The sequence below is a fragment of the Mastigoproctus giganteus genome, chromosome 6 (assembly GCF_048544385.1).
Source record: "Mastigoproctus giganteus isolate SK-2022 chromosome 6, ASM4854438v1, whole genome shotgun sequence".
NCBI lineage: Eukaryota > Metazoa > Arthropoda > Arachnida > Uropygi > Thelyphonidae > Mastigoproctus > Mastigoproctus giganteus.
Window position 1 is genome coordinate 154780513 of NC_143580.1, and position 15577 is coordinate 154796089.

A 15577-nucleotide genomic window follows, 5' to 3' on the forward strand; every position below is an offset into this window, starting at 1 on the left:
CATTTTTCATACCACAGTCAAATTGGCTGACAAATTTTATTAAGTTTAAAAATACGCCACAATTTTTTTTTTCGGTATCAATATTACTAGCATGTCCACGAAATGCCAAATTATTTTCAGCACAGAACAATATACATTTCAATATATGACACCATTTCGAATCTTAGTGCTGCTTGTACAGCATCATCAATTAGTCCACCTTTTTGAAGACCCTTTTCTAATAATTTCCAATTTGTGAAATTGTTTATGTGTTGTTGTAATGAATTCTCGTGAAAAGGAACGTTTGGATTTAGATGTTTCCAATCCTTAAATCCATCTGACCTGCTAAATGGAACATTATTTGTGCCAAATACAAATAAGATGCACGGAAAAAAATATATTGCATCTTTTTTTTTTTTGCAATAAAATAACCATTTCCTCTCTTTTTGTTTTTCAATACCTTCATTTTGTATTTCCACGAATTATTGAAACATCGGCCATTAGTGACAAGGTATGTATTTAAGACTATATGTTCGGGACCATGTTGCACCATAAGAGATCTGTTTTTGTGGATATTAAAGTTCCATGTGATCTGATCATTAAAATTCAGACTTATATGTTCATTGTTAATATTATTGCTGCCATCATTTTCTTCTGCCAACTGTTGTTGGTTATTGTACACACTTTCTAATTCTTTTAAAATAACTTCAACTGTTTGAGCTTTTTCTTGGACTTCCATTTGAGTGGCATCATCATTTGTTTCATCTTCATTCGAATCATGTTCATTTTCTTTGTCACTTTCAGGTTTGGTGTGCTTATCGTAAGTCAGTTTTGTAAACTAGCAAAATGTTTTTTTCTAATTTCCTTTTTATGCAGTCTTTCTATGCGGTACTGATGTCAACTTTTTTTCTTTGATGGCATGTCTAAAATTAATTTGGCCTTTATTATTTTATTTAAATTATAAATCACAATATTTACGATTACCTATTTATATAGCAATCACAAAAACACTATAACTTATAACTTATTCAGTTTGTACACAATGTGTGAATTGCGAGCTACTGTGCATTCAAGCATGTGCTGATGAAGCAATCGCCTGATTGATCCTTTCAAAGTTACATTCTGGACAGCAAATAAATCTATGATATTATGCAGTATGTACTCAGATGTAAGGATGCATGCAGGCTTGAATTGCCGTGTGGAAATTAATTTTCGCCCTCCCTGTGTTGTCATCTTGATTCGATATCATCGAGGGGTGCCATTTCGTCAGCCAGCCTAGGGTGTCGAAATAGCTTGGCACTGTACTGATGTGGCCTGTCAGTGGCGCCCTTCACCTGCCCCAAGGCGTTCCTACGCCACTACATGCAAGTATACATGCACCTGTTCTTACTCTTATTTACCCTAACACAGCCCATGTATTTACTTGTTCCATGATGACTCCCCGAGTCCCTGAAATCCCCAGCACCTTGCTTTGCAGTTTGCTAGTTATTTTAATAGGAGCAGTGCAAGGAGCCTCTGCCTGTGGTTACTGCTAATCTTTTAGTCTATGAATCACGCTAGCTAGCAGTTTTCCCACTCACCTAACACTGCCTCAATAGCATCCTCAAATATTCTTGCACCATTTCTATTTAAGTGTAGAAGCAGTCTTTCCTGTTAACAATTGGAACAGTGTGGCACTAATACTGATAAAGGGATGATTGAGTGGCAGAAGAGATAGAATGGTTATTAATGGCTTCTGATCATCTTGGACTAATTTTATTTGTGGAGTCCTCAAGGGTTCCGTTTTGAGCCCACTGTTGCTTTCACTATTTATAAATGATATTGATGAAGGCATGTTTCAGTGTCTAAGTTTGCAGATAATACAAAGCTTGGCAGAGTGGCATGACTGGAATCAAGGTGTGCTTCTGCAACAAGACCTAGAAAAATTGTGCAGATGGGCTGTAATTGAAGTTTAGCTTTTGATAAATGCTTAACACTGCATTTGGGTAGCAGTATTCTTAGAATAATATACCATTTGGGTCATGTTGGACTGTACAATTCCCCTCCACCCCAGGTTTTTTTGTTCTCCAGTAAGGTAGTGGAGAACAAAAAAAGACCTGGGGTGGGCAGAATTGTACATTTCAACATGAAGTTCTCTTAACAGTGCAGACAGACTGCTGGGACAGCTCCTGGATTTCTCTCAGTGATATACAAGAATTTTTCCCGTAAGGAGAGAGAGAGAGAGAGAGAGAGAGAGAGAGAGAGAGAGAGAGACAGACAGACAGACAGACAGACTTCTCTTTCACAAATTTCAGCATCTGGAAACTAGGTGCCTGATTAAGGTTAAATGGTTAAGGCCTTAAATTTACTGAGTTAACTAAATGCTAATGGCATCCGTGCTCTTTATCAGATGACTCATAATGGGATATAAATTTAATTAAAAATTTCAGCCAGAGAATAACTGATTGTTGGAACAAACTTTCGTTGGGTATTATGGAAGTGGATAGTTTGAATGAATTCAAAAAGTGATTAGAAAAATTATTAGAGTAAATGGACAGATAATGTGATTATTTATTTATTTTTTGTGGATGATACTCATTTTTTGCCTCTTCTAATACTAAATAGAAAATTGAGAAGAACTAGAAAATATTGATGACATCTTACTCATCATGCAATCAACTGAGGGCATTAAAATAAAACTTAGCAAAATAAAAAGAAAATATACAAGAATTGAGTCTTAAATTAAATACAAATCATCTAAAATAATGGTAAATAATATAAATAATGGAGAGTGTGTAGAGTAACTTGAGCTTTATATAGAAATATAAAGGCAGTAATGTAGAAATAAAACAGAAGAAAAGAATTGCATCTGGAATTTTTAGAAGATTGACAAACATATTAGCATTAGTAGAGGTATATGAAGCAAGAAAGCAAGCTTATACAGCATCAGCAAAAAAAAAAAAAAAAAAAAAAAAAAAATCATCCACTATTTACTCCAAAACTTTGTCTAATTCTACCATGAATTTATTTATAAAGCAAATAAATGTAAAAACAAAAATGAAATTAATACTTTTGTCAGAACAACATTTGCTATGGTCAGGGAACAAAACAAGAGAAGACAATGAAACCAATGGGAAAATAGAAGTTTTAACGACAGTCTAAATACTTGAAACAATAGCACGTAACCTCTGTAAAGTTTAGAATCTATTTAATAATAGAACCTAAATCATATTTCATTGATGCTTTCTCTTCTGCTTCTTCAGTGATTGTAATCTTGCTGTTGTATTGTCACAAATTGTTGCATTAACAGCAAGATCACAATCACTGAATTAGTGGAAGAAAAAACATCTGTGAAATGTATAATTGTTAAGTTCTATTAGTAATATATAGATAACTTTATTCATGTGCAGTGCTTTTATTTCAAGTATTTAAATGGAGTATACTGGAGAGAAAGAAAAATAACCAAGAAAGAAGTAAGATAGATAACAGGATAACAGTATGTTTCACACTTCGTAAAACAAAAGATGGAAATGGTCAGGACACATCTTAATACCTGACCTAAAACTCCTGTCATTAGAGATCCAATAATAGGAGAATGACAGTTGATTGAAAAGGAAAGATGAGAGCAATTGTGGGAGGAGTCAGAAATGGAAAAATGTAGATGAAAGCAGGTTGTTGGGCCCTATTAACAATTGGCACAATGGAGGATAAGTAAGTCACTCACCTCACTAAAAGTAAAAGTACTGCACCTCACCTGAAATGTGTAAGTGTATACCACTATTGAGTGCATGACACTTTTAGATGTACTGATGTCTGCTAGTCCTTTGATGGGCTTAGATGAAGAGATTGATCCCATAACATAATGCCTAGTTACGTTCTTCACAAAAAAAAAAAAATTTAGTTATTTGTAATAAACATTTTCAGAGATCACCAACACACATATCATCCATCATCTCATGCATTTATCCACATTCATCATAACAATTTATCCAGCTTCAACCATGTGAATTTGAATTTCTCTTTTGCTAAGTTTTATATGAATGATTTCTTGATTTTGCCTAACCTTTAAAAATAAGATGCATATGATTTTTCATTAATAGGTATATCACAATAAGTGGTAAACTTGCTACGCAGCAGCCCTTGTCTTTGAAGAAACCTTGTTGTAAACCAAAATTTGTGCAGCATCCATCATCTTCATATCCATTTGAACAAGTCTCTTACTATAATGGGGTATTGTGGTTACTGGCTACAGATGGCACACTATTTTGTACAGCAGTCAAAGAGAAGAATTTTAATTGGAAAACAGTCAGGTATTTAAGAATGATTACCTAATTTTTTTATATTTGCAATTTAAAATTTTTATATAAAATTTTACAAATTTTTTTATCAGAAATATTTATATTAGTAAAAAGAAAAAAATATTAGTAAAAATATTTATATTAGTAAAGAGATTGAGGTAATCTCTTACTCTTTTAAAAATATTTATAATATTGATAATATTATTAATAAACATTATTGATAATTGCATCTTTTGTGTGATATATGTAAAAATGCATTGCATAAGTTAACTTTTCAATTAATACTTTATTTTGTGTTTTTCTACAAGAGAATGGCATAATTTGATTAAACATCAATTTATAGACAAATAATGTATGCTGTGATTACACTTTTAATTGCAGAGAGTTAAAATGGTTATAGGTCTTATGATCACATTTACTTGAATTTGGTTTGTTTGAAATTTTTCAAATATTTATTTGAAATTGCTGTTCAGAATGCACATTCTGTTCATTATAACTTATACAGTTGATTTTCAGACTTACGCATCTCTCCTGTTTACGATGGAGAATCTGTCTTTTTTACTCCTCTCTGTCTCACTGTGTCATAACATAATTTTTATCCATCTTTTTTCTTTTAGCAAAAAATGGTAAAACTACATTAAAATCAAATTTTTTAAAAATGATATGCATTTCTTCTTATTTTTTTAACAAATACGCCCACAATAAACACCTGAGAATGGTTTTCTGAAGGTTTCTGCAGGTTTTTCATTTCCGACATAATGCATATGATATGACCACCATATACCATGTCATGTGTATTATGTTATGATATTAAATGTTATGCATTATGTTATGATATTAAATGTTATGCATTATGTTATGATATTAAATGTTATGCATTATGATATTATTATGATAAAACTTTTTCTCCTCTATTGGATTTTTCTTGCCCCTTGACAAGTACTAGTACTAAGTGCATGGGGTGGTTGGTTACTATTATTATTGTTATTATTACTGTTGGTCAAGGAACTCTCTTACTGTCAAGTAGTAAGGATCACGATTTTCTGGAGTTCCATGTAAGCATTCTCTAGGAGGCCTATTGTTGCTAGGTTCCTATGGAGACACTTTGGTGCCATGCCGGTGGTTGACACAATGATCAGGTCACTACTTGTTCCATATGCCACATATCTTTGACTTCCTATTGTAGATATGACTACTTGCTGATCTTTTCCTCATATGATTTCTGGAGGTTGCTGGCATTGGGCACTGCCATGTCAATCAGGTAGGTAGCCATTTCCTTCTTGCCAATGGGATTATGTCTGATGTGTTGTGTGGAATTGTCTTGTCCATTATTATGGCATGGACATAGTACAGTCTGTGAGTAGGGGTCTCTAGTACAGCCAGAGGTTCATATTTGTAATATAGTAAACTTTCTTTGATCAGCTGGGTATTTTTGCACTAGCTTCTGATGTATTATCCTGGCCACCTGGTCATGTCTGTGAGTGTACTCTGTCTTGGTGATCTCCCTGCATCCTGTGGTAAAGTGTTGGATTGTTTCTGAAGCCAGGTGGCATTCGTTACTCCTGGGTCCTTGACAATGTATTTCCTGTAGTTCCTGGTGTTGATTACTTGGTCTTGGATGCTGAGCATGAATTCTTCAGTCTTGAAGAAGAGCCTTCCTTTCATGAGCCAAGCATTGGAAGCCATCTTATCTATATAGTCTTGATGGAAATCATGTAATAGCTGCCATGGAGTGTCTTCTTCACCCATCTTTCTGTCTTTGTTTCTTCTGTCTGTGTGAATATGGTCTCCTTGTTGAGGTTGAATGTCATTTGTCTATCTTTCTTATAGCATGGTAGATTGGTGCTATGTTTGCTTGGACGTAATCCTGCAGGTTCTCAATTGGCTTCTCCTGTTCAATCCCCTCCCTCCTTCTTTACAGGCTATGGTCAGTCTCTCAATGGCCAATTTTCGGTGGTGTTAGTATTAGTATTAGTATTAGTAACGGCCGTATGGTGCAAGAAAGCCTATGGCTTATGCTGCACCAGCCAAAAAAAAAAAAAAAAAAAAAAAAAATCCGAACAAAACAATGATTAAAACAAAAATTAAATAAATAAATAATAATAATTAATAAATAAATAAAAATAATAAAATGAAATTAAAAATTAAATAAAAAGGAAATTAATCCTATCATCCTATGCGCTTCCCTTACCCGAAAGTACTATCCAGATGACCTTTGAATTTCCCCAAACTGTCGGCCTCTACCACCCATGAAGGCAACTTATTCCAGTAATTTATAACTCGCTGGCTAAAATAAAACTTCCTGCAGTCCAATCTAAACATTTCCCCGCGTAACTTCAATTTATGTCCCCTAGTTCTAGCATCATTTATAATCTTGAAAATTTTGTCCTCGTTCATTTTACTGATGCCTCTCAGAGCCTTAAACACCTCAATCAAATCTCCTCTAAGGTGTCTAGTTTCCAAACTCTGCAACCCACATATTCGAAGTCTTTCTTCATAAGGACGCCCTTTTGCCGATCTCACCAGGCGAGTTACCCTTCTTTGCACCCTTTCAAGAAGCTCGATGTCTTTCTTTAGGTGCGGTCTCCATACTTGAACACAGTATTCCAAGTGTGGTCTAACATAGGCCTTATATAATGGGATTATCACGTCCCTATCTCTACTTGCAAAAGTTCGATAGATCATCGATAGGACACCATGGGCCTTCCTTGCAACCTGTTTACAATGCTCAGAGAATTTCATGTCTGACCGTATCGTAACACCCAAGTCCCTTTCCTCCAGTACTGGGTTTAGTTGAACTCCACCAAGTGAATAAGTTATTTTGGGATTACTGTTTCCCAGGTGTAATACCTTACACTTTGTTGGATTAAAGCACAACTGCCATTTTTCTGACCATTCTTGAAGTCTATCTAGGTCTCTCTGAAGAAGCTCAGCTTGACAGTGATCATTAACTACTCTACCAATTTTAACATCATCTGCAAATTTAGACATCACGCCCTCTATCCCTTCATCAATGTCGTTTATGAAAATTAAAAACAACAGTGGTCCTAATACTGATCCTTGGGGAACCCCACTTCTTACATCAACCCAATCTGAGGAATAGCCATTTATCACAACCCTCTGCCTCCTGCCCTGAAGCCATCCTTCTATCCATCTAAGGATTTTCCCAGTGATTCCAACCTGTTCCAGCTTATAAAGCAACCGCTCATGTGGGACTGAGTCAAAAGCTTTGCTGAAATCTAAATAAACAATGTCGAAATTATTCCCTAAATCCAGCTCGTGAGTGACCCTTTCGAAATAGCGAACCAGATTTGTTAAACATGATTTTCCCTTTACAAAACCATGCTGAGTATCCTTGAGAATTTCAATTCTATCCAAATAATCCTGAATTCCACCCTTGATCAATGCCTCCATGATTTTCCCTACTACTGAAGTCAGACTGACAGGTCGATAATTTCCCACTTCACTTTTAGAGCCACCCTTATGTATGGGAGATACATTTGCACTTTTCCAATCCAAGGGAATCTCCCCAGAGTCTAGTGATGCTCGCATAACCAGCCTCAGTGGTTCAATGCACTCGCTTGCCGCCTCTCTCAAGATTATAGGGTATATTCCATCAACTCCAGGAGCCTTACTAGTCTGTAGGCTTGAAAGTTTTTTCATTAAATAATCTTGCGAAATTTCAATATCATTAATTACATATTTTTTAACTTCGCTCCCACAATTTCCCATTGCCACAAAAGGCTTTTCATTTGTAAATATCGATGCAAAATAACTGTTGAGTTCATCTGCAACGGCAGCTGGTGTATTTATTACTATCCCCTTTCCCTTACGTAAAGGTCCGATCTGGTTTGTCCTGCTCTTCTTGGCATTTATATATGTGAAGAATTCTTTATCCCCCCTCTTTGCTCTGTTTGCTAGTGATTTCTCATAAACTGCCTTTGCCTGTCGAACCTTTTCTGTGGCTCTATTACACACCACCTTGTAGCTGTTATAGGCTTCAGTACTTTTTATTGCTCTGTAACGTTTCCATGCCACCTTTTTCTGCTCAAGTAATGTGGCAACTTCACTATTCATCCAACTTGGAACCCTTCTCGTGAAGTATTTTTTTAATGGTATATACGCATTCAAGGCATCTGTGATTAATGTTTTAAAAGCGTACCACAGTTCAATTGTATTCATTCTCTGCGCGATATCTACCCAGTTAATAGAGGCCATGTAGTACCTTAAGGCATCGTAATTTCCTTTTCTGAAATTAAAACCCATTCCTTTGCCTTTTACTTCTGCTACCTCTCTCGTCATCATCCACCGTAGAACTCCGTGATCACTTCCTGCTACTGGTTCCTCTACTGTCAGCCCTGTTATGTCATCTGATTCATGTGTGATGATGAGGTCTAGGATATTCTTTTCTCTAGTACTTTCCCTGACATGTTGATACAAATAACAGTCATCTAGTTGATTTAAAAATTTTGTTCCCCATGTCGAGTTTCCTTCCCCTTTACTCCAATCAATTAGAGGCAAATTGAAATCACCCATAATAAGGCATTGACGCTTACTTGCCCATTCCATTTGCATGTAGAGGCTTTTGTCATAGTCTTCACAATCACCTGGTCTGTAGATTACGCCTACTCGCATTGTACCTTTGTTTCCAACTATCTCACACCATACAGACTCTATACTAGCATGTGAAATGTCTGAATCTGGGAAAGCTATCGTCGCACTCAGGCTGCTTCTGATAAGAAGCATTACCCCACCACCCCTTTTTTCTACTCTATCCTTCCTAAATACATTATACAAGCCGTACTGAAACTCATCATCCCCAATTTCCGGGTGGCACCACGTCTCCGTAAGCCCTATTATGTCCGCGTTACTTGTTTTAACCAGCAGTTCGAATTCGCTCATTTTATTGACGACACTTCTAACGTTACTGTATAAACAATTAAGATTTACTGTTCTTGTATATTTAACAACCCTAACACAACCCTTGAAGTTTTTTAGGCTCTCTTCCCTGATATTAGCTACCTGCTCACGTGAAACGTCTTTGCCCCCAGAATATCTAGATAATACGTCCAGTTGGGGTAACAGATAAGAACTCTTAAGGTATGTGCAAGAGTTACATTGACCAATATTATCAGATAAACGCGTGTCAGTATTACCCACATCCCCCCTAACTAGCAGTTTCCCTGAGCCTTTAAGGTATCCTCAATAATACTGGCAAAAACTTTTGCACCACCTTTGTTTAAGTGTATCCCATCTCTACAAAACAAATTCCTTCTACCTACAAGTGTGGGCCATGCTGATAGAAATTTACCCCCTAAAGCCTTGCAGATTCCTTCAAGTCTTGAGTTAATCCACAAGGCTCTTAACATATAATCCCTCCTATCGTGTCTGGGCAGAATTGCAGACACATAGACATTATGGCCTAGCTCGCGACATTTCCTCAGCATGGTCCTGTATTTTTCCAACAAATCGTCAGATCGTGTACGTTAATATCGTTTGTCCCCACATGAATAATAATATTTTCTTTACCCCCTTTAAACTCTGACAGTCTGTTGGTGACATCATCAATAGTTGCTCCCGGCAGACATACCCTGGTTCTGCTCCACCTATCTTTATTACAAAAAATATTCCCCGTTTCCCTGACAATGGAGTCTCCTAATAAAACAATGTCCTTTCTAACCAGGGTAGTTTGCACTTGGTTTTTCTGTTTTGAGGCTCGAATCGGGTGTGCATCACTTGGTAGATTGCTGGAGTTTTGAGTCCCTGACGAGCTCCCAGAAGCATTATTTTCGAGGGCAAGCACTCGTTTTTTCAGGGACTCAAATTGTTCCATCAGTGCACCAAATTGTAATTTAAGATCGGTGCACTCCTTACATCGATCACAAAGAAAAGAATCCCCAGGTGAGGTAGGATTAGTCACCAGGTCGACCTTGGAAAACATTCCACAGGTTCCACAATGGATTAAATCATGACTCACCCGTAAATCGCCATCTGCTATTTCCGTGTGACTCACGATACCCTGTGACGTGTTTAAGGCAGATCTCGTAACAACCATTATAAAATTAAATAAATATCAATGAAAGTAACTTTAAAAAATTATATCTATAATATTATTAAAATCAAACAGTTACAGGAAAACCTATAACAAAATAATCCAACAATATTTAAATAAATCAAATATTTAAAAGCACTATCCAAAAGTAAACCACTTAACTGAGGAGCCCTGTCTAAGCGCGTCCGCTCACCTCGAATGCCAACTGGTGTGGCAGCTCTTGATCATCATTATCCTAGTTAATCTCATAATCTCTTCCAGCTCAGTGTTGGTTTAATCTATGATCCCAAAGGAGTACATTGGTATTGAGACTGTGTAATTGTTTATGGCTGTGACCATGCTCCTACTATTCAACTTTGATTTTTTTAGCAGGCTTCTCAGTCGGGCTGGCCTTGATCTCCTCTTGTTTTGATTGATGGGACTGCATCATCCCCAGATATTTGTACATCTCCTCCTCTGTTATGGCTTCAATCTCTTCGTCAATTTTCAGCTAGTAGTTTTGTCTGACTGGATGTCCTTGATGTAATCCTTGCATTTGTCTAGACCAAACTGCATCTTGATTTGACTGCTGAACTGTTTGGTAATCCCGAGTAGCTGTTGGAGTTGATTCTCAGTCGTAGCATAGAGTTTGATGTTGTCCATATACATCAAGTGAGAGAGGGTGTATAAGCTTTTCCTCCCTTCTTTTAGAGTATATCTATGCTTTCTGTTATTGAGCATGGTGAACAGTGGGTTGAGTACTAGACAGAACCATAATGGGCTCAGGGCATCTCCATGGAATGGGTATCGGTCTGGTTGTGATATTCTCGACCTTGATAATGATCCTCCATTGTTCCATGGTTGCCTCTGGGAAATGTGTCAGTGTCGGGTTGACTTTGTAGATCTTCGTCTCTATCAGCCAGCTACGGGGCAGGAAGTCAAAGGCTTTGTGGTAGTCGAGCACAAGTTGCGATACTTCTTGTAGGCCTGCTCCATAACTGCAGTGTCAATGGTCAATTTCTCCTTGCATCCTTCTCTCATCTGCTTACATTCCTTCTGCTGCTCAGCCATGATGTTTTGGCTCTCCAGGTGGTCTGATATCTTGTTTATGCAGCTGGTCAGGATCTTTTACATTGTTGGTAAACAGGTGATTGGTCTGTACTTTGCCAGGTTTGTGGTGGCTTTGTCCTTAGCCTTTAGGTAGGTGATTACTTGAGATTCTGGGATTGTGTCAGAGTTCCTTATTATCTGGGTGAACTACTCCGCTATGTGCCTGCATGTGTGACTGAACTTCTTGTACCAGTAGTTGTGGATGTTATCTATTCTTGGGGTTTGCCAGTTGTTTTTCATCCTGATCGATTGTTGTACTTCTTTCTCCAAAATCTCCCATTATTCTCTCATCTCCTGTACATTTTTTTTTGGTTTTCTTCGCTTCTAGATCTATCCAGTGAGCACAGCCATTGTTGCTAACTTCGCTGCTCCACAGGTTGCCCTAGAACTCCTCAAATGCCTTCTGGTCAGAGGGTTCATTGCCTTTCTTCTCCTGTTGTCCAGTGTTCCTGTAGAAGGCTGTCTGGTTTTCATTAAATATCCTGTTGTCTGTTTTCCTCTGGATACTCCCCTGTAATGGTGAAGCCTCTTGCTGAATTCCAGGAGTTTCTGCTTAAGGGTATCAAGGTATTCTTTGATTCTGTGATTATATGTCTCATGTTTGCTGTGGATGATGTCTTTCTCTAGGATAGCTTTCACTTTTCTGATCAGCTTCTTACCTCTGTGATCCCGTTGGTACTGGATCAGTTGGCCTATCTTCACTCATCTCTTCTGTCTTTTGCCGTAGCCTCCTTTCCCAGGCTGGTGGTTCCTTGTCTTTGTGCTTTGTGTTATGTTATTTTCTGGTTTCCCTTCCATTCGTACTGGTGGCTGATAAAGCGGCACAGTAAATGGCTGTGCAGATAGTGCCTTGTGTTACATCATTGTTGAGATAATCTGGTATTAATTGTGTATTGAGGTGGTATGTGACTTTCCACAGGATTGTGTTAGGTCTCTGGTATGGTGTGGGTCTTTGTGGGGTCCATTCCCCTGAATTCTAATCTTCTTCTATTCTGGATATCGCAATCTTGTCTATTTCCACTTCAACTGCTTTGGATTGTAGTTTTACTTGCCGTGCCTCCTCCAGTTCTGGTTCCGTTGTGTCCACATTCATCACTGTTTGTAGTGGGCTGCTCACATCCTGCTTGATTTTTTCCCAGATTGCAGGAGCTATGAGGTTCTTTTTGATGATGGTCTGCTATTCACTATTCGGTGACTTGAACAGTCGGGAACCTTTCCAACCACTCGGTGCATATTTCGTCCTGTACATTGTCTTGTCTGTCTCTAGCATCATAGTATGCTTGCATGATACATGTATTCATTTCGATGCTCCACTTCATGTGTTGGCTTCTTCTTCTTTCCTCGTTGGTCACTAGTGCAGTTGCACAGGAAGCATTTCCAGTTGGTTGGGCTGGGTGGTCTTGTCCTTCAGTTATGGTAGATAGTGCCACTCACTCCACTGTTGTCCACAGGAGACTGTCTTGAACCAACCCCTATTCCTAAGGCCTGAATATGAGTGACTTTATCCACTCCACACTCAATGAAGTATGTTCACTATTTCTATTTCTCATTTTCATCCAGCTATGGGTTTTTTTTTTTTTTTTTTTTGTTGGTGCTTTATAAACTTGCTTCCTTGCATCATATGCCTATAATAATAATAATAAAAGGGGGCAATTAGCCCAGGTACGACATTGTACCACCAATATCATGGACCCCGATTAGAATCTGATTATAAAGAAAATAAAAAAATCCATGTTTGGGTGGGGGGTGTGATTGAGAAAGCCGCTTCATCGGACCTACCTCCCCAAGGTCAAAGTGATGGCTGAGGCAGAGTGATACCATCTGTTGTCACTCCCATTACTACCACCCACTACTGGAGAGCAGTAATTCGAGATTAACATACCAACCATGTGGTACCACACCCAGGGTCAGGAAGAATGAAAAAGACCAAGGGGTACTTGTACAATCAGATATTAAGTTTTCTGAGAATGTTACCAGGACAGCAATGGGGTTTTGTCAGTGATATACAGGAATTTTTCCAGCAGGAATAAGGACGTGTTTATCTTGTTGTATAAGACAATGGTTAGGTCATATCTTGAGTACTGCTTATAGATCTGGAAGCCTCATTTTAGGAAGGATGTGGATCAGTTGGAATGGGTGCAGAAAAGAGCAAAGAGATTAGTGAGAGGAACAAAAGGATGGTCTTACCAGGAAAAGCTTCAGTTCTGCAAATTGGAGCATCTGCAGAAGCACTTGCAAGAAAATCTGATTAAGGTGTTTAAGTCTTTGAATGGATTGAGTAACTCAGTGCTGTTGGAAAGCTTCCTACATGCACACGAGGAGCACAAATTCAAAGTTTGAAAGGATGGTTGCAGGATGGATGTGCTGAGGTTTCTGTTCAGTTGGTCTGTAGTTGATTGTTGGAAGAAACTTCCATCAAGTGTTGTAGAAGTGGATAGTTTGAATAAATTCAAGGAAGAACTAGACAAACTATTAGAGGGGGATAGACTGGTGAAATGGGAAGTTTTTTTTTTTTTTTTTTTTCCATCTGATGCTGTATAAGCTTCCTTTCTTGCATCATTTTTCTAGTTCTATTTCTAAGATTTGAAAACATACAGAAAAGCAATCTCTAGCTGTATTTCATAACAATTTGTACCTGTTGTCATTGAAATTTAATTTACAGTGCAGTGTAGGCTTTTAAGAAACTTCCTGCTTTTTACAAAAATCTGTTTTCCTCCTGTTTACATTGCTCAGTCTCAAGGTTTTTGAAATGTATGTATCAGATTTCATTCCAAACAAGAGTGCCATAAATCAAAATCAGTTTTTCTCATAGTAAGAATTATATATAATTAGTTGTTCCTGAAAATGGGTATAGAAACTTTTTATAGATTTAAGTACCATATTTAATCAACTAGCAATCATATACAAAATGTATTATGACTTGTGCGGTATCACTCATTATAACTAAAATATTATAACTTGATAATCGCCTCTCACTAATATTATCACTTTTCTCTTCATTCTAATGTAATGGTGGGAAAAAAAGAGGCCTGGATAATCTGACATGACGTTCTCTGTGCAAATTGAGAACTTCACATCAGACCGCAATTACCTGTGCCAACAGGCTGCATACAGGTCTGGAAGTCTCATTTTAAGAATGATGTGGAATTGTTGGAATGGGTATAGAGAAGAACAAATTAGTCAAGGATACAAAACTGTATTCCTACCATGAAAGACTTTATTTCTCGGAAACCAGGCACCTGTGAGCATACCTGATTGAAGTGTTTTAGCTAATCATTAAACATTAATATGATTTATGTCTTTAATAAATGTAATACAGTTTTATAAAATCTATTTGTCTGATGGTCAAAAGAAAAATATTGTTAAAGTATTTAAAAATATAGAAGCTATTGAAATTAGAATTGATAAAGCTAAAACTACTAATTGTGATTTACATTTAAGACAGACCCAAATTGCTATAGATATAGGAAGGGTATAATCCCACTGTATAAGCCAATTGTAAGACCACATTTGGAATACTGTGTGCAAGTATGGAGACCTCATCTGAAAAAAAAAGTCGTTGAGTTTCTTGAAAGGGTCCAAGAATGGGCAACTCGCATGGTGAGATCAGCAAAAGTGCAGCCGTATGAGGAAAGACTGATAATGTGGGCTGCAGGGCTTTGCAACCAGGCACCTCAGAGGTTCCTGATTGAGGTTTATAAGGCTCTGAAAGTTGTTAGTAAAACGAATGAAGGTGGAATTTTCATTGTTATAAAGAATTCAGTCGAGAACTAGGGGCCATAAATTCAAATTACAGGGGAGACACTTTAGACTAGATTTTAAGAAGTTTTCTTTTAGCCAGAGAGAGTCATTGATTGCTGGAACAAGTTGGCTTTACAGGTAGCTGAGGCTGACAGTTTGAATAAATTCAAGATCAACTAGGTAGTTACCTCTGTGATAAGGGAAGCACATAATTTGTATTTTATTATCTACCTTTGTTTTTTTTTTTTTTTTTCTTGGCCTGTGCAGCAAAAGCCAGTGGCTTCCTTGCACTATATGGCTATTACTAATATCCACAAATTAAATTACTTTAATTTGAATTGGGTATTTAATAGTCATTTTACAGAGAGGGTGGTTCTTTTTTTTTTTTTTTTTTCTTTCTCTTGTATAAAGCATGTAAGGTTCTTTTCTCTAATTAAAT

At 37.3% G+C, this 15577-nt stretch overlaps 1 protein-coding gene across 1 annotated transcript in view; it reads left to right on the forward strand.

The window, feature by feature from the left end:
* LOC150084668 (tectonin beta-propeller repeat-containing protein 2) overlaps positions 1 to 15577 on the forward strand; it is a 262877-nt gene that overhangs the window by 144326 nt on the left and 102974 nt on the right. Inside the window, 2 exon segments of the mRNA XM_090376317.1 lie at positions 784 to 799; positions 4059 to 4268. Coding sequence (XP_090232443.1) covers positions 784 to 799; positions 4059 to 4268 — 226 coding nt within the window.